Genomic DNA, 23,478 nt, shown 5'->3' with positions numbered 1-23,478 from the left:
ATTATTCTACAGTACACTCATTAATCATGAAACCACCTTGTACTCCACAGAAACAGACACCGTGGGGCTGGGGATCTAGGTCAGGGGTACAGCATCTGCCTGGCAAGCACAAGGTCATGAGTTAGATCCTCGCTACCAAAAAGAAAAGAAAAGAAAAATAGACACACCATAATCTGTCAGTTTGCAATTTAAAAAAGTTAAAAGTAAAAAGCAAAACCACAAAACAATGAAAAAAAGAGATAGTAAGATACAACAGACAACTTTTTGACCACCCATCTTACAACTTTAATAAAATGGATTGAATCAGCAAAATACACAAAATAACAGTCACCAGGAGAAATACACACCCAAAGGGCTCTCTTTATTAGAAAAACAGGAAGAATAACCAAGAACTTCCCCAAAGAGAAGTCACCGGGCCCAGACAGATTTACTGGTGAAATCGTCCAAACATTTAACAAACGAATTATTCTGTTCCACACTCTCCTCCTCCAAAAAGGAGCAGAGGGAAGTCATTCTCCCAGGACAGCAAAGCCACGGAAAGACATCACAAGCGGGGAAACGGAACGGACCCGCAGCCACAGCGCGCTGCGTCTCACTCTGCAGGGGCCCGGGTCCTCGGAGAGAACCCGGCAGTCTGCGAGTGGGGCTGAACTCCGTAAGGAAGAGGAATTTCCTCCAGGCTCAACGTTCAAACGTTTATCAGAGCAATGCACACCAGAGGCGGGAGGAGGAATGTGATCACATTAGCACAGGAAAACCTGAAGTCCAACAGGAGGTGCGACTCACAAAGGGGGAAAAGAAAACTTCTCAGCAAATGAGGGCTGCAGAGAAGCTGCTGGGCTTGATGAAGATACACGTAACAGTGGTGAGAAACAAGACAGGTCTGTACCAGGGAGGGACAAGGTGCATGCACACACACCACACCCACACACGCGCACACGCACTTGCACCCATGCACACACACTCACACACGTGGATGCACACACATGCACATGCACACTCACCCACACACATGGACGTGCACACACACACACACTCACACACTTCCTCCCACACTGACAGAGCTCTGCTGGCCAGAGGATAATTTGAACAACAAAATAATAGCAGATTCCAACCCCAAGTGAAGTACAAGTATCAGGTCCTGCACTGAGAACACTATACGGTAAATGTCGCTGAATAAGTAGGTAAGTGAAGGTGAGTGGGCGACACCTGGGGACCCCAGGGACTCCGGGCTGTTTCCCTGCAGGGAGCAAAGCGCACCCCACCCCACCCCCACTGCAGACAGGCGCTTCCTCCCAGCCGAGGAGCACGGGTGCGTGTGCGTGGGTGTGCGCCGGTGTGCGTGAGTGAGTGGTGGTGTTCGGCCTCCACCGAGCTGGCGCACGGGGCCTCGGCAGGTGACAAGGTGCCCACGGCCAGGCTGCAGCACTGCTGATGACAGCACGTGGTGGAAAGCACAGGACAAGAGCCTGGGTCAGCAGATCCCGCCGAGGGCGACCACCGACACCCGTCCTGGGCGGTGGGCACAGCCGAGCTTCCAAGGCCTCACCGAGCTCACAGCAAGGGCTCCCAGGAGGCAGGAGACCGAGCCCTGCGTGGATTTCTGCACACGGCCCTGCGGGAACAGAGGACCTAGCAAAAGCAGGGAACCTGAACGGGGACGTGCGTGAGTGGGGACACCGTCCTGTGACCGATGACCTTAGGAAGCCACTGCCATTACAGGAGCCACGCAGGCCCCTCCTGGCCTGGCCGTGAACCAGTGGGGGCGCCACCTCTTACCAAGCACAGGACCACGGAAGGGACTCCCCATAGGTGGAGGAGGAGCGGCTGGGCACCCACACCCCAGCGCAGCACCCCGACCCCAAGTTCCTACAGGAGAGCTGTACCGGCCCCCAGTTAACCCTTCAATGGTTTATCTCCAAATTGCCCAGGCTGGGTTTCGACACCACCAAGTTTCCCACGGCTGATCTTCCCTTTGCCAGCTTCATCTTGACGAGGAAACATCCTCCGTGCTGACTGCTTATCCAACCTGTCCGGCATCTGGTCCCAGCCTCAGCAGATTCCGGGACATTACGCAGTGTGCCCCGTACTGACCAACGGTCAGCCCCTCCCTCCGGCAGACAGAAGGTGCCCCTGATTTTGATAAAAGCCGCTGCTCAGCCGAGCTGTGTCGTGCGACTCTGGGCCCCACCTGAACTTTCTGAGCTATTGGGTAACTGAGGTAACGCCACCCGAACAGTGGGCTCTGGCCTCCAGCGCAGATCTGAGGACCGGAACTCCTTTGGAGTGAGGGTGGGGACGCAATAGAGCCACAGCTGGTGTTGCTGGGAAGGAAAGAAAGCATCCACGTGCAGTCTTCCCCAGACCCCGGTCTTTTGAACCCCATACTTTGTGGGCGGTGCTGTGGAGAGTGTCAGCTGTCCCCTTGAAGGTCACCTTCTCTGAAATTCAAAAGGATCCTCAGTGGCCTGAGGAATGAAAGCATTCTGTTTGCTTCTGCAAACTTTTGCTTAGAAGACAGGAACAGCAGGACAGAAGGGGATTTGGAGGGTGACAAATAGCCCCAGCCGGGGTTTCCCGTTCTCAAAGGGACACAGGCACACACAGAGCTATTTTTAAAAACATCTTTACTTATAACATGGCTCCTGGAACAGAAGCCGCCCTCCTGAGTCCTCCGTGCTCACTGAGGCAGCCCCTGAGATCACAGGCCCTCGGATGAGAGCCAGGAAGGCGTGGGCTACTTGGTCCCCCACCTCATCCCTGTCAAGGAGGAATGCAGATCACAGCTGCGGCCTCAGCCCCAGATTGGGACCCTGGACAGCGCCCTCCGCAGCAAGGCTCATCCTCCCCACCATCCTCCAGGGCCACAGTGGTCCAGCCAGCATCTGGCCTATCAGAAAGGAGCCGGGGCTGGACTGAGATAGCCCTGACTCAGAAATGAAATCCAGCCTCAGAGAAAAGCACCAGGGGCATCTGGCTTATCCTTCAGGTTATTTATAGCAGATGGCCAGCGAGAGAGGCCCACACTCATTCCAAACATTTGGAAGCGAGCTAAACTGGTGTCAGATTGACTTCCTCTGGAAAGCATTGAAGCTTGATTATTTTCTGATTGTGGGAATTCAAACTGCTGGTAACACTGCCAGGCCTAAATTTTCCTGCAGCTGCATTGCAAACCCAGCTACGACCCATCCCCGGTGAGAGGCCTAGGACACAGCACACGGATCCTTCGTGCACACGCGCTACAGACAGGCGCCCGCCTGCCGGAGCTCGGTGCACACTCAGGAAATATTGACGGCACCACTGCCCGGAAATCTGATTCTGTAAACACCCTTCTAATCGACCAACCCTGAGCGGACACTCCTTAGCTCTGCACCAGGGGTCCAGCCCTTGGCTCCCACTCAGACCCGAGGTACCTGGTTCCCACACATCTGTCATGAACCTGAAAAGGCCAGGCTCCCTGGAAAGCACATTTCCTGGGTTTCCTAAAGGAGTTTTCCAGAGGAGGCTGCCTCTGGACCCGGGAGACCCATTTCCTGTCTCCAGAGAGTGGTGAGGCACAGAGGCTTTGGTGAGACTCGGCATCACATGCACAACTGTCTCCAAACCAGGCCGATGCGCCGCTCACCTCCTAAGGGCCAGAGCTGCCGGGGAGGCTGGTCTCAGCCTCAGTCTGCAAACACGGGGGGCAGCAGGGAAGGCGGGGGGGACAACTTCTATGCACCCCAGTGCGTACGGGAAGTCTGGCCTCCCAGGGCAGAGGCAGAGCCAGGGGGATGGCCGGCCCACACCCGTGGGTGCTGGGTTTCTAGGCAAAGTACTTCTCTATAGAAGCAGCCAACTCCGCAAAGAGTATTACATAAGCCTGTCAAACCCGAAAAAGCAAAAGCACAGCTCCTGGGCCATGGGAGGACCTGCGAGCAGATGCGACCCGTCCCGATTTCCAGAGCGGGACAGAAGGACGCGCGGCACAGGCTAAGCCCCGCAGATGTCTTTATGTGCCCTAAATCTCTAGCTAATCCCACGCGCACGTCCAGCGTCCAACCACGCCAGCAGGCTGCCTCCCAGCTGAGCCGAGGCCAATCACTGGGTTAGGCCGTTCATTAGTGTCTGCTTCTTCAACTAAAATCAGAAGCGAATTCTGGACGCCGGGTCACAGCCCATGAACCCTCAGTACTGGAGGGACCAGCAAAATGCAGCTCTTGTGCTCAGCCACACCCCTCCTTCACCAAGCAAAGAGGAAGCGCAGGATAAAAGCTGTAAAACCCAGATCAAGAGGGACGAGGAAACAGACCAGTGTGGGACAAATTCCTAAAAGTCACACATAAAGTGTGTCTGGCACGCACCCCGTTTTCAAGGGTCACAATGCGCAGAAAGACTTGCACAGCAGAGCTGGGACATTCTCAGTCAATCAGGGACGCTTGTCCTACATAGCTGCTGCAGGCAAACTATCTGTGTTTAAAATAAAACTATTTAATGGAAATGCAATCAAGCCGAGGCACAGACCTCCTCTCCTACATCCCAAGCAGAAATATAGAATGCGCTTTCCCCAGCGCACGACAGTTTCTTTAAATGCCTTGTCCCTGGATATTCTTATGTAAGATATTCAAGAAGCTCTACTCTCTATTCTCTGCTCTTCACGGTCTTTTATATTTTGAACACTGAGCTCTATTTCCAGGGAGAAACCAAACGGTAACTTTGAGGTCGGTGCAACATTATACTTAGAACTCGCATGTTCGGAGTGGATCTGGAGTCAGCAGATCTGCCTGAGGACTTCGGCCTCTCGTTAGCAATCACACAGCATCTGGGCAGAATTCGACTCCCTGGTGCAGGAGGCAAACTCAGCACCCCAAAACTCGTAGATTAACCTCACCAAAGGCTCGGGAATCACACAAGGGTCCCCACCTGCCCTGAGATGTCCAGGAAATCTGGGAACACAGATATTTCCACCACCACACTGCTGACCCAGAAATCAAACTGGCCTCTGGGCATGGCCCTGAGAATGGAGCCCGCAGGCCTTTGAGGTGTGCCTCTTAGAGACACCCGTGACCTCTGCATTGAAGGACAGGGTGGCCTCCAGCGGTGCCCACCAGGGCTGCCGGGAGCAGACTCACCTCAGCGTGAAGCGGTCCTCCGTGCAGTTTCTCGAGACGGAGATGGGGAAGGTGAGCACGTCGCCTCGCCTGACCGCCCTGGGAACGTAGTGCACGGCCACGTTGCCGTCCAGTCGCAGCTCCTTCAGGGCCGGGCTGCCGTGAGTCTGGTAGAGGACGACGCTCCCGATCCTGTGCAAGGGTGGCCCCGCCTCGTCGATGTCATTGTGACCTGTCCGAAGGCCGCTGGTCCTCCACCGGTCCCCCTGGGTGCAGTCCCCGTGGGCATCCCCGGGGTGCACCGAGTAATACAGCTCCACCGGGCTGCCCTCGGGCTGCTCCACCGGCCTCCTCCTCCCGGCCACCACCGTCGGGGGGCTGAACCACGCGGCAGGGACCTCCAGCTCCGCCACGCACAGCCCCAGGACCCCGGCGAGCCGGCAGCTGCCCCGCACCTCCCGGGTCTCTCGGAACGCAAAGACGCGCAGGCAGGGCAGCCTCTCCGTGGGCCGAGCATCAGTCCATTCCCGGCCAGCCAGGTGGAAGAGGACCTGCACCTTGGGGCGGCTGGGGTAGATCTTCTCCCGCAGGACCGCGGCCTTCAGCTTCCAGTTCAGGGAGAACGTGCTGGTGACGCCGAAGGGGTTGGCGGGCAGCATCAAGTCCTGGGGCACCACCTGCTCGATGGAGAAGGGCCCGTAGCTGGCATTGAGCGCTGGCAGCTGCTTGGCCTTGTAGATGAGGAAGGACTCGACCCGGGACTGCAGGCTGGAGTTGCGCATGATGTCCTGGTTGGCCTCCTTCAGGAAGAAGGACACGTCCGCGTTGTTGATGTGGTAGGTGACCGGCAGGTAGGTGGGCAGCAGGGAGAACCTCTGGATGCTCTCGAGGATGCCCCGGCTCTCGGTCACTGTCAGGAGGCAAGGGAGTCCGGGGTTAGTGCCTCCGACCGCCGCCTGCCTCGGCCATCCGAGCGCCCTCCCGACCACCGCCCTGGCCCTTCACCCAGCGTCTCCCACGCAAGCTAACCCACTGCTGCTGGACACACGTGGAAAGTACCAGATGTGCCTTTGTTCTAGAAGAAATCAGTCCCATTAATGCAAGCGGGGAATCTGGACTTCAGCATCACCTGAAACCCATCGTGCAAGGAAAGCAAACTCAGATGAAACAGTCCTTGTAAAGTCCGACCGGGGCAACAGGTGGCACCTGTCTGAGGGTAAAGGGGAGACTGGCAGGCGCTGGGAAGACGGAATCACCTGCTGCCCACAGCAGAGAGGCGGCAGCCACCGCCCAGCCAGACAGGTGGGGCTCGGAAACGGGAAACTGCTAACATGTCGTGCTGTGCTGTGCGCTCGCACTGTGTGGAAGGACACAGTGGCTGGTGGCAGGGGGACCTGGCCCAAGACGATTACAACGGGCAGCCACCAACACGGCACACTGCACACACTCCTAGTGGGATGCTGGATGCTGGACAGGAGATGGTCTGGAAGGACGAGCTGCGAAGAGAGGTGACAGCCGGGTGGGTCACACCACACCTGCGCCCTCCACGTGTCCAGGGCCAGGTGTCCAGGGCAGCGTCCACCCTCTTCCCTCCTACCACGCCTGCCGCCCATGCAAACCGTGCCATCGCCAACAGACAAAACCTCCTTCTCCAACCGAGCTGATCCTTCCCCCGGGGGAGGGAAGGAAAGGGATCCAAAATGTTATTTTTACAGTTTGCCTTACATCGTGGAAGAAAAACACAGACAGAGGAATTGTGTAACCAAAGGACCGATTTAACGGGCTTTGGAAATGGAAGCCGCAGAGGCAGCACTTGCGTTCCCGGCAGAGCTCCAGGAGCTGGTGGGAGCCTCGCCTCACTCGGGAGCCAGGCGCTTTTCCTCGCTGCCCTGGCGTCCTGTGCCACCTGCCCCGAGGCCCGGGCCTTCTCCTGGGTCTGGGCCCCGGCTCTGGACGCACAGCTCGTGGGCAGTGTGCAGTCCCCTGACCTCCTGTCCCTGCCTGCAATGCAGCTCCAGGACCCGACCTGCGTCCAACGTGCAGCTCACTTCTAGGAGGCCAGCGTGACAGGCACGCGTGCCCACCCCGCGTTCATGCACGGCTCTGAGCCGTAAAACCTCTCGGGCCAACGTCATCACCAAGCTCAGGGCAACTGGACCACAGCGGGGTGGCCAGGGCCTGCGTCATGCTTGAGCAGTTCCAACTGACCTGCAGCACTGCAGAGGGCCCGGCCTCACGGGTGTGGACTCCCTCCTCCACACCCAGCACTGGTGTGGAACACGAGATCTCCCACTGACGGTCACTGCAAGGGATCAGCCCTGCCACTTCCTCTAAGCCTCCTTTTGCCCCTGTGAGCTTTAGGGACTTTCTGCTGATGCCCTGGACTGGACTTTACACCTCCTCCTTCTCTGGGTGTCCCCTCCCAGTTGCCTGGTCATGCCCATCCCCAGCCCGTTTCTCTCCTCAGCACACACTGCCTTGAGGACCAGTGCCCAGCCAGGACCAGGCACGTGATAAACACTGCATGGATGACACACTGGATGTGCGCCTGCCCCTCGTGTTACTATAACCAGGTCGCTGAGCCTTGAGCCCGCTAAGGGCTCTGTGCGATCTGACCACGGGCCTGGGGCAGGGGGCACCCTCCCAGCACAAGGGGCTGAGGTCAGCAGCTCCTCCTCCAGTGTCCCTCAGGTCAGGAGCCTCGAGTAGCCGTCCTGCCAGGGTGCCAAGGCCAATGGCCGGACTGTCACTGGGCAGAGCTGAGCACTGGGCCCCGGGGCCTGGACTCCCTGCTAAGCACTTGAGCCCACACCCAGGACCCACAGCATAGCTGCACCCTGGCTCACGGCCTCGCTCGGCAGCATCAGCCCCGGGGACTCCATTCTGGAAGCAGCAAGGGTCACAGGTGGCCTCTGACCCTCCACCCCTGGCGTCTGACCCAGCTTTTGTCCCCTAACAGGGTGACAGAAAGCTCACGTTGCTTCCCTTACGCATCTGTCCCTCGGCCCCTTTATTATCCACAGTGGACGAATGCCCACAAAAGTCTCCCCAGCAACAGCCTCCAACCCACAGCGGTGCCGTGACCATCACTACACCTGAACCTCTCAGGGTGGCTGCGATGACCACAGGGTCCTCTCCCTCAGTCCCCTGCTGAGGAAAAACAGCACCATGCGGCCCAGTGCAGGGGCTGAAGACCCTCACTCCAAGGCACTCTGTCCTGGGGACCCTTGGGGAAACCCGCCCCGTACTCAGGGAGGGGGAGCCACAAAGGCAGAGAAGCTCCCGGGAGCTGAGCACACGATGGAGACCTGAGTGTGATTCAACACGCGTTGTGGTGACACCCTGCCAAGGCTGATCGGTCCTCTGAGCTCAGGATGTGTGCTCCGTGCATCCTGCCTGCTCCTGCTCCAGGGCCTTTGCACAGGCATCCTTTTGCTGGAAGGCTCCTCCCAGGCCTGTGCATGGTGAGCTCCAGAACCCCATCTCGGCCCAAGGGCACCCCAAGAGCTCTCCCTGCCCCTGAACACACCACTCAGGCTCTGTGTGGCGGAGACCGTCTTTCCATTTGTGTCCTTAGCTGCACACAGGATCCCTCCTGGCAGGTCCTGAGAGGCAGAGACCTGGCCTGAGCCCGCGCTGTCACTTCAGAGGGACGAGATGGGGGGTCAGTGTTTGGACAGAACTGAGTGGAGGGCAGAAGAAGAGAAAAAAGGGTTCAATGAGAAGCCACAGTGTAACACGCCGCCCACCCTGGGTCGGGCTGCCCTGGCCTGCACAGCAGGGAGGTCCCTCATGGCCCAGGGAGTGGCTGGTGGCCCTGCCCCACACGCCCTCAGTACCCACAGAAAAGACTTCATTCAGCGGCTCTTATTAAAGCTAGCTGAGTGTCACAGCCCATAAATTTTGCACACTGTTTATATTAATGTTTGATTTGTCCAGGGATCAGGCAGCTTCGGAAGAAACACAAACACTTTTCTCCCCTCCCCATTTTCTGAGGACAGATTCACTTCGAGTGACTTGTTCATAATAGCTTATTTCCCAAAGAAGGCCAAAAAAAGCCAGGGGTGCCGGGGGTGCAGGCCTGTATCCCAGCCTCACAGGAGGCTGAGGCAAGAGGACCAGCCCAGCCTGGACAACTTAACAACCGTCAAAATTTAAAAATGAAAAGTAAGTAACATCAAGTAAATAAAAGGCGGGGTGTGGGCCTCATCAGTACAACAGGAGAGGACAGAATCCGGGAGAGGTGCACAGACGGGGTCTGGAGCAGCTCTCCAATCAGCTCCTCCGTCCCAGTAACGCCGCTGCACTGCAGGGACACCTCAGTGTCCTCCGGTTCACGCACCTGCGGCTCAGGTCCTGGGGCGAGGACACCTCAGAAAGCCGCAGCTTTCGGGCTGCCCTGGGCCAGGCAAGTGGACTCTGCTCCCCCACTGCTGTTTCCGGGCCGCCCCAACCGTCCGCCTTCCCCCTGCATCCCGGAGCGAGCTAAGGCAACGCTCGCTGTGCGCCCTTGAAGCTGTGTGTGGAACCCGCAGTGCTCTGCAAATGGAGCGCTATCCGCACCCCGAGGAGAAGTGGGGTCCCCGAGGGCCCGGGCTGAGAGGCCAGCACTGACTCAGCAGGTTTCGTGGCCCAGGCCTGCACAGTCCACAGGACGTGGCCGTGCAGACACCTGGCAGGCAGGCTGGGGGTGGCCACAAGGCCACTTCCAGGGTGCACCCCCGCTGTCCTGAAAAGGGAACCCCAGACAGAAGCAGTGTCAGGGGCTGGTGCAGGCACTGCTTCCCTACCCAGTCAACTTCCCGCCTGCAGGGTGTCCGTGCCAACACCCCCTGGGGACCTGGAGGCCCAGCGTGCGGAGAATGGGTCTAGGGGTTCGGAGCGCGAGCAGGGGTGCCTCGGGGCCCCCAGACTCTCGGAGCTCCAGGTGGGTCCTGACCACTGTGGACCTGGTTTCATAGGCACGGGGCTGAGGTATACGACGGCGCCAACCTGCCCCTGCCCAGGCCAAGGGCAGCCCAGCGTGCCCGGGGAGCCCCGTGACCCCCCAGACCCCCCCTCAGGTGGGAGGAGGCGGCAAAGTGTGCAGGTCCAACCTGAGCGGCTGTGTTAAAGCATGGCCAGGTCTGTGCACCGCCCTGAGAGCGGACAGCAACCAAGCACAGGCGCCACCACCGGGAGCAGTGAGGCCAGCAGGCCGGGGTCACCGAACACATGGGGGTAAGGGGGGACAGCACCGCGGGAAGGGGCAAGGCGCATGCGCAGGTACATCTCAGCTGGGCATGGCCAACGCACAAGTCCCCTGCGGTTCCGCTTCTGAGCCAGCGAGGCCCGCGAAGCCAGCACAGGTCACCGAGGGGCCTCCATCAGCCCCACGGGAGCAGTCGTGCAGTTCCCAGCCTGAACAACCGGGCATGGCAGCCCGGAGAGGGAAGTGTGCCTGTCTTCACCGGGAGGCCCCACCCCACCCCACAGGGAGAAAGTGGGGAGCTGCACCTGCACCCACGGAGAAGCAGGTAGCCTGTGTCTCAGGACACCCCGTCGTTCCGCGCCTTGGTGCACCTGCTCGTAGCCCCGCCTGTCTACACCCCGGCGTTCTGCTCTGCGCTTCTGTTTAGACATCTGCACCCAAACAGGAGCCACGCCCGGAGTTTCCAGAGCCCTGCCTGCCGGGCTGTTTTTGTAAAAACTCACAAAATCCACATCTGGGCCATTTAACTCGAGGAATTTATTTAACTTCCACACCTGAAAACCCAGAGTATCACTTAGCGCCCCAGCCACAGGGTCCCCTGGGCCTGCTTCCTCGGGGGCAGTAGGCCCACTGGGGGCAGTTCATTCCTGCCGGGGGCCTGAAGAGCCTCAGGAGTGGCCTCCATCCCACCAGCATCTGGTCACTTCTGTCCCCATGGATCACAATCCGGTACTGCCGACACTGTTGTTCAGGCTGTGAACTGCACAACTGCTCCTTGTTGGGGTTACTGACCTCTAGGCCAGGCTGGGTCTGGGCTCCTTACTAGGCCAGTCCTGGTGGTCAGGGAGCAGGGAGGGCCTAACCAGGCCCCAGGCCCACTCACTGGGGACACATACCGCCCCAGCTGTCCCCAGCTGGGGGAGGATGAGAAGAAAGGGCTCCCCAGACCCCAGATGGAACAGCGAGGCCATGAAGCACAGTGCCGGGCACCCCGCTGCCCTGGAGCTTAGGGCCTCCGTCCCGATCGTCCTCCCAGGTGGCCCGGACTTGCGGGGACTCATTCCCCACCAGTCAGCTCACTCCCAGTGCATCGGGCAGGACGTGGGGCAGGGGATGCAATGACGCACACCTATCGCTCCTGCAGCGCCCAACGCTGCCCACCCTCAGGCTCCTGCTGTCTCCGCACACCCTGGGGTCCCTTGTCCTCCAGATGACGGTTGGATCCCATGTTCCACGCAGGCTCCTCACTGCCAGTCTCTGTGTGTGACCGGCCTGATCCCGGCGCTGCCCAGTCTCGGGAGAATCACCTGCCACCCACAAGACGGCCCCACTCGGGTAGCCACGCGAGCCTACCGAATGCTCCCCGAACCCCGAGATGCACCCTCACCCTAAGAGAAGAGAAGCTCGGGTCCAGTCAGCTCAGTGCCAGGAAAACTTTTTCCTTAGCCAAACTCCACGCCTGCCCCGGAATCGGACCCACTGTGCACCGTGATCGCGTCCTCTCCCTGTCCTTCTAGAGGGCTCCAGGCCTGCGGGAGCAGGAAGGCTCCATGGGTCTTTTCCACGGACTCCTGTGGGGCCGGCGCCCTGAGCCACAGATGCCTCCCACAGACTCACCAGTGGACGACAGGACTCTGGGACCCACGCTGCCGAGGGGCAGAGACACAGAGGAGATGCAGACCCTGCAGGACAGGCTCCCCCGGTGGCCTCCACTGTGTGACACGGGCTCCCCGGCCTCCTCTGTGTGACACGGGCTCCCCCGGCCTCCCACGGGCACTTGGACGCCCAGGGGCCCTGGTCAGGTGCTGGGCGTGCCCGTGGTGAGGCTATTTCACAGGACAGAGGAACGCGCTGGTTCTGAACCTCGGTGGCTCTCAGATCCAGGGCTTTTCCCGTCCATGTGTTTGCTGCCTTCTTCAAAGCTATCAAAGCTATCAGATCTCTGGACGCGGCCCTGCTGATTCTGTAACGGATGACCTGGTCCTTCATCCACCCAGGAAGGTGAAGGAGCCTCAAGGCCCTGCCAAGGACTAAAGTCGGGGCACGCAGTGCTCTTGGGGTGCTGCAACCAGAACTGTGCCCAGGGCAGCGGCTTCCATGTCCACAGGAAGATGCCCTCGCTCAGAGCTGTCGCCTGGTGTCAGGGAATCAGGGCAGTGCCCTGCATTAAATAAAGGAGTTCAGCAGCGCTCCTGGGAACCTCGTGTGTCCGCGCATGTCTGTGTGTGCGTGCGTGCGTGCGTGCGTGTTTATGTCTGTGTGTGTCTGTGCATGTGTGTCTCCGAGGCAGGGTTCCCTGTGCAGCCCAGGCTGGCTTGAACACCTCGGAAGCAGAGACAGCCAGGCTGGGGTAGCAGTCATCCTAGTGGTCCCAGTGAGGGTGGCCCAGGGACATGGTGTGACCAGGGTTCCACCCGCCCACAGCCAGAGAGCAGAGCGAGGACCTAGACTGGGGGGAGGGGGGGACTGGGGCTCTCAGGAGGTGACAGCTCCGCCTCCGGTGTCCCCCGAGGAAGCCCCTTCCTGGGGCTCTTGTTATGGGCGAGGGTCCTACACTGGGGACCTGAGGATCAAGTCTGAAAAGAAAGGGGCAGGGCAGGCCCCAGAGAGAGGGAGGAGGGCGGGGCAGCGGGAGCTCCCTGGGTCCTGGGAGAGGCATGTTCTGGGACTTCAGTCCCTGCCTGATGAGACACCGGCCACTCCGTGGCCTCCCGGGAGAAGCACTGCAAACTGCCCCTCCCGCCCCCAGCAGCCATGCGCGTTTCCAGCGCCTTTCCTGATAGAGCACTGCTGACTCTGTGGAGCAAACCGAGGAGGAGCACCAAACCGCTGCCCGTCCACATCTGCCCAGCAGCAACAGCCACGCAGCAGGGCTGGGCTCTGACCACAGGCGTGGCCCACGATGCTGCCTCCAGGTCTCCTGTTTCTCCTCCCCCACCCCTCCCCTTCTCTCCCCGCCTCTCTCTGTCTGTCTGTCTCTGTCTCTCTCTCTGTTTCCAGGGTTTTTCCATGTAGTCCAGGCTGGCCTTGAACTTGCAGCAATCCTCCTGCCTCAGCTTCCCAAGTGCCGGGATTATAGGCATGTGTCACCACACCGGCTTCTGCATCAACTTTGTACACAGCATGTTTGAAACACTGAAAAGTCAGTGTCCACCCAGGAGGCAGTGACCCTGGGAAGGTGCTGCAGGAGAAGCTCCCACCGTCCCCCACGTCCTTGCACCCTGACCGAGGGCACAGACGTGACTATGAAGCATCGTGAGACCAGAAGTCTGGAATAATCCACCAGCACAGGAAGCACCTAAAACCAGGATGGAAATAAACTAAACTCTTCCTTCAAGCACTCAGAATCTCGGATCTAGTATTTTTCTTATATTCTAATTCATCTGCCAGGACATTCGGTTCTGCCTGCAGGAGGCATCGTCCCTGCCCAAGTCCACAGCTCCTCACTCCTGCCTGGCACCCAGGGACCCAGTGCCTGCTGTGTGCCCCGAGCAGCCACCATCCAGCCACACGAGGCTGCGCTTCTGAGGCCTGAGGGGGACAGGACCAGGATGGAGGGAGGTGCACTGCCAGCCAGGCAGGGGGGCAGGGGGGCCCTGCTGGGTGGACTGGAACAGCCATGAGGTGGCAGCCTGAGGGGTGGGGCTGAGGCTGTGCCAGAAGCTTGAAAAGAAGTGGTCAAGTGACTCGGGTCAGCCATGAAGGGACCTGGGACGTGAGGGGGGCAGCGGCTCCGGAACAGGTCCCGGCCTTCCCTGGAGCCCCCATGCCTGCAGGGCAGCCTCCTCTCCTCTGACCTAGCCAGGCTGCCCGGCCTCCTCCTGACCCGGAGTCACCATGGCCCTGCTCCCTCTAGGGACAGCCCCAGCTGGGCGACAGCACCACAGCCACGGGTCTGCAGTGCACAGCCTGGTGCCCTGTGCTGCTGCTGCAGCCACGAGGTCCAGCACCATGGCCCTGCAGGACAAGGGGACAGGACAGGACACGCACCTTGGATGGACGGCAACCAGCCCATGTCACCCAGGACCCAGCAGTGCACCTTCCTGAGCCTCTCCTGAGTCCTACCAAGGGTGAGGAAGAACCCCGGGGAGGGGTCGGGGGAGGGGTCAGGGGAGGGGGCCAGGGGAGAGGCCAGGGGGCCCCACAGCACACGGGCTGACCCAGAGTAAGGACAAGGGCCAAGGGCGAGTAAAGTATGCAGTGAGAGTTTAAATCTAAAAACTGATGACACCAGCCGGGCGTGGCGGTGCACACCCGTAATCCCAGCACGCAGGAGGCTGAGGCAGGAGGACTGCCATGAGTTCAAAGCCAGACTGGCCTACACAGCAACACTGTCTCAAAAAGACAAACAAAAACCCGATGATGTCAAAGACACACTGCCGAGGACCCCCTGGCGTCCAACACACTGGTGCCACCACTCCGGCCACTTTCAGCAGCACTCTGGAGTCTCCTTTCCTGCGTGTCCCAAGTGGTGTGATCAAAAACACGGTGAACGCTGCTGCCGCCGAGCACCACTGAGTGCAGGGAAAGGCAGCCCCAAAAACTTGACGCGGGGTCTCCACCTCGTCATTCACCAGATCCGACACCATGCGACTTCCGCTCTCCCCGCAAGGGAAGGAACTGCAAATCAGTTCCAGGCATCGAGGCGGCCAGGACAGTGCTGGAGCGACACCCGGGAAAGAGGGCCCCAGAGCTGGGCACCGGAGTGTGTGCAGCCCGGGGCGTGGGAGGCTCCTGAGAGGGTCGGGGCACCACGTCTGCGACTGCGACAAAACTCTCTGAGCTGGAAACACCCGCTGCATGTTCTGACCTCACCTCCTGGCGTTTAAACAACTTAGCGAAGACACCATCACTCTTCCCCGGAAAGGACATGCTGGCCGGCCACTGAGAGCCACGGCCACGCCCCAGGAGTGACTTCCGTGGCCACCTCGCCCCACTGTTGCTGCCGCCCGAGTCCGTCCTGCCAGAATGAAGGTGTCACAGATGGGACACAGCACGCCTGAAGCCCCGTCCCCTGTCCCTTGCCTTTCTGTGTTCCCGCTCGCTCGGGGCCGTGGCCCTGGTCCACCAACCCCAGGCCCTCAGGACTCATCACCTGCACCTCCTCTGGGAACCTCGCTCCCACCCCAGCTTTGAGCCTTCACCACCCACCCACCCACCGAGCGCACTGTGGTCTGGGCACAGGGGCATTGCCCGGTGGCTCCTCCCGGGCCTCTGCGAGAGGCGGCCTTGCGCTGCCCAGCCCTGCAGTCTGCAGACTCAGCCCAAACCAGCTCTGCCTGACCCCGATCCTCCATCACTCACCTACACAGCTCACCGCCAAAGAGAGCTCTCCGCTGCCCATTAATAAAACGTGGAAAACAATTTAATAATTCGGAATTTCATTCCCAGCCCGGCCGGTCTGTTTCAGGCAACACGTACAAATGAATTAAGAAGGCCTAAAGTCTAAAGTGGGGGAAGCTGGTTTGAGCAATCACAGGAAGGCAGCCTCAGCTGCAGACACCACCAACCCGTTTCCGACTCCAAACAAATGATGCTGCTTCTCTGCCGCAACTGCATTCAAAGACGGGGCGGGGGGGGGGGCAGGAGAGAGCAGAGCCAGAGTGTGTAAGTGGCGGTCACCCCAGCAGTCACAGAAGGAGACACATCGCTGCCATCCTGCTGCCGTGTGACAGCTGAGAACGGCCGGCCAGCCTCGGTGCGGTGGGACAGCAGAAGTAAAAGTCAAGGTCCAGAAGGGTCGGAGAGGCAAACGCTGAAACTGTTACAGTTCAAGGGGAGGCCATGTCGGAACTTAGGACGCTGGGAAACCAAACAACCAGCCTGCTTCCCTGCTAAGCAATAGTGAACCTACAGGTGCACGGCCCAGAGTCAAACATCCCACTTCCCCTACCCCGCTTCTTCTGTCCCCCCACCCCGCCCCGTCCCCGTTAGCAAATGGGAACCAGAAATCTGAGCATCTCCTGGGAGGTTGACCATAGCAAATAAGGGGGATTTCCTTCTACCATCTCTTTGAAGGCAAATATTTTTATTACTGTTTTGCTCTGTTCTGATTAATGGTACTGCTCTATTCAATATTCTGTTTTGATAAGTTCTATAGTGTTCTATATTTCATCTCATTTTGATATACATGATTGAAAGAACAACTATTATAAAGATAACAAAATATACTGTGATACGTATTACTGTTATCCCAGTAACCTACTGTTCTGTACCAGTTTCACTGTACGATCTTAGTTGGCTTTATTCTGACTTGTTCTGTTGTATTTTACCACTTTCAAAATAAAATTTAAAAATAAATAAATAAAGTTCAAGGGGAACTCATGTGGCAGCCTGGACATTACCAAACCCCACACGGGAGAAAGAGCCGCGCTCCCCGCGGCCCCTTGTGACAGCCCGCACAGTCTCCCACCAAATCATCCCAGCAAGGTGGGAGCGCGGGTGCCCACGCCCATTCCTGCAGGCAGCATCACTATCCAACTGCTGAGAAAGGCCGATGGTTCCATAAATGAGGGCACGGTGGTGCCAAGGATGGGGCACCAGGCAACACTGGACGGGCACAGGGTCACACTACGCACACACAGACATCCGACAGGGTCACGTCTTTGAGCAGGAGCACAGGACTCTGAGGCTGACTGACTTACTGGACTCTGTGTCCTTGTGTAAACAATATGGCTGGTAGAAAGCCCAGTTGTTAATTAGGCCAAGGCTTCGGCAGACACGGCAGCCCGGATGGGACTCCTGGATACCACATAAGACGCCACAGGAGGCAGGACGTGTCACACGACACACCTCCTCACGGATGATCCACGTCAGTGGGGGCAGTCAGGTGAGGCCGTGGATGCGGCTGCAGAACTCACCACAGTGTCCGTTACTTATTTGTGCTCGTTTAATTTTCTAATTTCTGGAGTAATCAATCACGTGTCACTTTTCTAATGCTGCGATCGTATTACAAAGGTCCTGTCTGAACCACAGGATCCGGGGCCACCGTTCACAACCCGGGTCACGGGCGTACAGAGCTCCACGCGGGGATCGGCCAGGACACTTGCTGGAATCCAAGGCTGGTCCCTGAGGGACCCCATCATTTGGGGCAGGGGCCCCCCAAACAAGCTGAGGAATGGGTGATGGGTCCCAGGCTCGCTCCTGCCGCACCTGAGCAAAACCGCCTTCTTTTCTTATTGGCGACAATTTAAAAACAAATTGTGTTTATCACTGTCCCTTTAAAGAGCAATGTGCCCCCCCAAAGTCACCTTCTTTACAGATTGCTCGTTTATAATAGCGTGATCCTTCTCTTTTATGGACATGGAAACTATTTTTCCTTGATGCTGGCACCACGTGAGCAGAAATAAATATTATTGCACTAGCTGTACAAACACAATTCCCAGGAAGAAAAATGTATCCTGTGTCTGAAATACTGCTCTCTCCACGAATTTTCATAAGCGCTTTACACGTAATATAAAATACTGGGAAATCCTGAAACAAATGTCCTGCACTCTGCGACACAATTAAAAAGAGATTTAAGGGACTCAAAAAACTAAAATCCCCGAACATGAACATTAAGACGGTGATAACAGGGTAGGAGAGGGTGCCGCGCCTGTGCTGCGTGGATCTGCCAGCTATGCCCCGTGTGTGCTGAGCGTTGCCCCGCAGCTGGTCCCCCAGACACCCGGGACCCGGGCAGGGCTCTGGAGGGCAGCCCGGAGCTCACGCGCGCTGCAGGGTCCACGGAGCCGCGGCTGCAGTCCTGCTCACAGGGGGCCGGGCCCCACACCGCCCCTCCGGGTCCTGCTCCTCGGCTCCCCAGGATCTCACCAGGCTCATCACGTTTTCTGGCCCTGGCTGTCAAAATTCCCTCTGATCACTGCCTACGAGTAGCTTGTGCACTTTCACGGATACAAATTTACAGCTCCACCCTAGACGCAAAAAGTCTGGAAACTGCTACTATGGACAAAATAGTCCAAGGAGAATAAAATAAAAAGAGTAGTAAAAGAAAATACCTAAGAATCAGCGTGAAAAATGCCCCTCTCGGTGCCCAGGCAGTGGGAGCGGTCAGCCCGGCTCCAGGCACACCTACCCACACCTACCCCAGAAGGTCGTTTCTCAAGGCCGGGTCTGGTGTGCGCACACTGGAACACACCACCACACCGCGCCTGCAACCCAGAGCACTGGCAAGGGGGGAACCTGCCGCCTGACGGTCCTAACGGCCATCGGTCGGGGAATCAAGCGTTTCTATGGCCAGTGACGCGCGGTATTGATCGGTGATTACTGAACAAGCTAAGCAGATTAGACGACGACTCCGCTCGTTTTTCAAAATCTTATTTGAATAGTCTCAGCTATAATAGTCTACCAAATACTGAGGAAAATCGATGAGATTAGAGATCTGGCTGCTAAACCCAAGCGTCATGTTATCCTCGCTGCTAATGAATGGAATTAAAGTCACGGCTCTCTGTCTCCATCGTGTCTGCCTTCACTGACAGGTGGGGGAGAGGAGCAGAGAGGAGGGGGGAGAGACAAGGAAGGGAGGGGGACGGACTGGAGGAAGGGGGGAGGGGAGGGGAGGGAGGGGAGGGAGGGGAGGGCAGGGGAGGGGAGTAGGAGGGAAGGGGGGAGGGGAGGGGAGGGAGGGGAGGGAGGGGAGGGCAGGGGGAGGGGAGGGGAGGGAGGGGAGGGCAGGGGAACATCTCTAGTGTAACACACTCCAAGATCAGCAGTTCCTATCACAAACTGTTTGCTCTGCTGCACAGAAGGCACAGATTCTGTCCATCACTACGTAGCAGGGACAGCCAGCCGCCAACTCTCCCACCTGGGGACACAGAGGAGGGAGCCCCGGGTCGCTGTCTTCATACCCTAACCCCAACCCTGGCAAGCTGCCTCCTACGGCATTCAGACTAGAGAGCCCCTGAGGAGCCCCAGAGGGTCTCCCCTGGCACGTGACTTGGCTGGGCCCCTCCGGCCACGGTGGGTCACATCAGCCTCCTGTGGACAGGAGCCCAGGTGAGCAGCTGTGGAGAACCAGGACCAGCACCTTCAGGGCATCCTCACTGCACAATGAACTCAGTGGTGCTGGGGGGTCTTGTGCCATGACCCCCGCTGGCTCAGCAGGGAGAGCAGAGGACCTTAGTGGCGTGGGAGGAAGCAGCACCCACAGCAGCCTGGGTGAGTAATCCGGAGACAGAGTCCCAGACGCCCGCCACCTTCTGTGTGAGGACGCCACAGCTTCCTTTCAGGACAAGGAGCCAGGATTCTGAACTTCGGGGTTCCCATAGAGCAGGTAGCACCATGGACAGCTCCTCTACCAAGCCAGGCGGGACTGGGTGTGGTGGTGCTTGGTTAGGATCCCAGCACTCTGGGAGGCTGACAAGGAGGATCGCCACAAGTCCAGGCCCTGCTTGAGCACCTTATCTGTGACTTGGTGACACCTCATCTCAAGAAACAAAACCCAAAGGGCTCGGGCGCCACTCAGCGCAAAGGCAGAGGCTCTCCGGGGAGCAGCCCTGGGCTCAGCCCTCCTCATCCTCCATGGGGCAGCGCGAGATCTGGCGCCTGGTAAAGCCGCCTCACTGCCCGCCCTTTGCTGAGATCCGAGGGCACACGGAAATCGTTCCGCAGGTCTGCAAAGCGCCGACGGGAGCCAGGACGACGCCACAGACCCACGCCTGGCCCTTCACAAATCACCTGGCACATCTGTCCCCGCAATTGAGAGGAACGTAAAACGCTTTCCTTGCACGCTGAAAAATCAGGGCAGACTGACAAGTTAATTGAAAAAAGACAGACACACTCATCCACAATGGCGAGATACTCAGCAGGTGCAGGCAAAGAAACACTTAAAATCCATCAGGTTCAACAAAAGGCAATTACCCCGGCCCAGCTCCAAGTGCGCCCTGCCGCCCGCGCCCATCCGTCCTCTGGGCTGCTCTGCCCCCAGGACGGTGAAGCCACTCACTCCTCCCGAGATTCCTCCTCTGCCCTGTCTATGGCTCACCCCCCCCCCCCCGCGGCCCCCAGCCAGACTCGGCCTCCGCAGGCCTCGGAGCCTCCGCAGGGTCAGCAAGCGGATCTCAGAACTAAAGGCCAAGCCTTGACTCTGGACTCTGGACTTAAAAGTCCAGGCCTCGTGGTGCGTGGAGGGGCACACCTGTGATTCCAGCACTGGGGAGGCTGAGGCCAGCCTGGGCTGCAGAGTGAAGTCAGGCCAGCCTGAAGTGCACAGACACAGACCCTGTCTCTACAAAAAAAAAACAAGAAAGGAAACACCAAGGCCTGTGCAGCCCTCCACAGACGTTTAAATGCATGAGTTATTCCACATCCCAGAGCCCAGCCGGCTCCTGCACTTTCAGAATTTGCATTAGCAGATTCAACAACTCTGACCAAAAATATCTGGGAAAAAAATTCCAGGAATTTCTAGAAGAGCAAAGTTGGACTTTCCTGCCTGCCGCACAGGATTCAGAATCCACACAAGCAACATGGGGTACAGGTGTGCCCCGCTGGGCCCTCAGGCCTCACACAGACGCCCGCTCCCCAGCCGCCCTGTGAGCCACTCTCCCTGGGCCCCCACCTGCCACAGTGCCGACCCAGCAGGGCTGCGTCACCCAGGAGCATGCACACGCCAGCCCTGGCCTTTCCTCCCCGCACAACATAGGACGACATGGGTATCAGGAGCCACCCTAAGATGGTCCCAGGACACAGGAAGATGCACAGAGGTCGCCACAAACACTGTGGCACCGACAGTGGACTCAGGATCTGATGGGGCTCCTGGACCCAACTGCGGACACCAAGGGTGACCAGGAGTCTGGAGCAAGACGCAGAGAGGAAAGTTAAGAGCCAGGAAAGGCAGGCCAGGAAGAGCTGCCTAGGAAGGCGCTGCCCACTCCCTCCTGCGGCCACCTCCAGGGCTCTGGGCAGGATACAGAGTCCCTGGATATGCTGGAAGCCTGGCAGGGGGCAGCCATGCCCCAAATTCCTTGCATAGAATCTCAGGGCTCCAAGTCCAGGTCCCCAGGCCATGATGCCAGGAAGACAGAGCCCATACATCCGGCTGCAGGAGCTTTGAGGAGCCAGGGGGCACCTAGGAGGGCAGAAGAGCACTGCCATCCAGAGCTCTGGAGGCCTCGTGGCCTGGGTGTGCAGTACCAACGGGACCACGTGGCCAGGCCAGTGTGGCCAGGGATGACAGCTGAGGTCCAGCAAAGCCAAGGAGGAGATGATGCCTCCCCCAGACCCGGGACTCGGATGCTTCCCAAGGGAAAAAGAGGCCCAAAAAGTCCTCCTCCGTAACCTTAAAACCCAAGAGCGTCTACACTTGACAAAGCAGCTCAGAAAGGTGCCACCACCAAAGGACTGAGCAAAAGCGGACACAGTGATGCCTGCCTCCACGGCGCATGGGCTGCGAGCTGGAGCCCCAGAGACGCTGGCCCATTCTCATACGGGCATCGACGGCAGCTTTAGAGCACGGGCAGACGTGGGTTTGGGAAATGTCACCCCGCTCCGCAGTCCCAGCCCAGCCACAGTCCGAGGGGTTGCCTGGAGCAAAAACATCAGTGAACACACAGGACCCCAAGTGGGGAGGAGAAGGAGGCCACCCTGCAGCCCCAGCCCAACCCCGTCAGCTGGCCAGGGCACTTAGCTGACCGGCAGCCACCTGGGTTTGCCTGGTTTTTTTTTTTTTTGTTTGTTTGTTTGTTTGTTTGTTTTTTGTCTTTTTTGAGACAGGGTCTCCCTGTGCAGTCCAGGCTGGCCTTGAGGTCACTTTGTAGCCCAGGCTGGTCTCGAACTCGCAACCACCCTCCCGCCTCAGCCTCCCTAGTGCTGGGATGACAGGCGTGAGCCACCACGCCTGGCTCCTGGGTTTGCCTTTATCCATTTGATTCTGAACGAAGAGGGCAGGAATCAGGTAGAGTCCAGGGCCTTGGGCCCTCTCCTACGCCCAGAGCACATGGGAGAAATTCTGCCTTAGCACACCCGGGCTCACCTGCACCCCAATGCCCACGGTTTTGCCTTTACAGAGTCAGGGAAGACACAGTCATGGCTACAGGAACAGGCAGAGTCAAAGCAAGCGAAAACACTGTTCGTCTGTACTGACAGGAGGACAGGGTCGTGGGGCTCCAGGCGCACAGGGGTCCCCTGGTCACAGCACGCAGGTCGGGGGGGAGAGGCCAGCCTAAGGGGGTACAGTTCCCAGGGTGCCAGGGAGCTCAGGAGGCCCTCAAGACTGGCAGGTGGCACCATGAACAGATGGGGGAGGCCTGTGTGCCCCCTTTGCACAGCCCACCTGGGCAACCCTACGCTGCGCTGACTCTGCCACCAAAAATAAAATGTCAACACGAAGAAAGAAGACCCTCCCCCGGTGGGAGAACACCGGCCACCCTGACTCTGCACCCTGGCGCAGCCTCGGCAGAGGACCTGGCGGCTACCTCCTGGCAGGTGGCATCTCCACGGCAACCCGTTCCACCTGGCACCCAGTGGGATCCCGGCCACCTGCCTGGCTCCGTGGGTGTGTGGGAGTCTGTGGCCCTCGGGAGACAGCAAGGTGACCCGGATGACTGTGTCACCAGAAAGGCTGTCACAGCTGCCCCCAGGCCACTGCAAGCCTCCTGACCTCAGGGAAAAACAGCACAGAGGGCGGCGGGACCACTAATCCAGCAGCTCTTAGCACCCTTAAACCGGAAACGGAAGCGGGGACTGTGACTCCAGGGTGCTGCAGCAGGACGGCCCCCCACCGGGGACTCCCGAGAGCCCCGCCCTGGGCTGGGACCGCCCGGTCACTCCTGAAAGGGGAAGCTGGCAGAGGCTCTGGGGGCCCCTAGTACATTTTGGGCACAAAGTGGATGGCGACTTGTTACTGAGTCAAACTTTGCGCTGCGAATCACAGCTTAAACCCCAAGTCCCGAGCTGGAGCCCACATCCTGCTGTCAGGGACCACCTTCCTTCCCGGGTGGTTCTGCTGCAGCCCGGCCACGACCGCCTGTCTGAGGTGTCCCCGGGTCCCTGCGGCAGCCCCCAGGAGGCTGGGCCATTCAGAAAAGCCTCAGCTTTGAGGGTCTTAAGCACTCGGGCATCTTTCAGAGCGCTGTGTTATATCTAGTAAATATAGACATTTGCCAGTTTAAAAACACCTAAAAGTGGCCCAAACATAAAACGGCTCGCACGAGACACAGCTCGGTTTCTTTCCCTCTAATGTAAGGCAGTCCTGGACGGTCT

General features: G+C 58.7%; 1 protein-coding gene across 3 annotated transcripts in view; it reads right to left on the bottom strand.

The window, feature by feature from the left end:
* Tmem132d (transmembrane protein 132D) overlaps positions 1-23,478 on the bottom strand; it is a 444,208-nt gene that overhangs the window by 332,179 nt on the left and 88,551 nt on the right. For all 3 annotated transcript variants that reach the window (XM_063225471.1, XM_063225470.1, XM_063225472.1), the window contains exon 2: positions 5,112-6,000. In XM_063225471.1, the coding sequence (XP_063081541.1) occupies positions 5,112-6,000 (889 nt within the window). The remainder of the gene's footprint in view (positions 1-5,111; positions 6,001-23,478) is intronic.

This window comes from Cavia porcellus, unplaced genomic scaffold (assembly GCF_034190915.1).
Source record: "Cavia porcellus strain 051 isolate PalLab524CR breed Dunkin Hartley unplaced genomic scaffold, mCavPor4.1 scaffold_16, whole genome shotgun sequence".
Taxonomy (NCBI): domain Eukaryota; kingdom Metazoa; phylum Chordata; class Mammalia; order Rodentia; family Caviidae; genus Cavia; species Cavia porcellus.
Note: the sequence above shows the minus strand (reverse complement) of the source record. Positions and strands in the feature narration are given on the sequence as shown.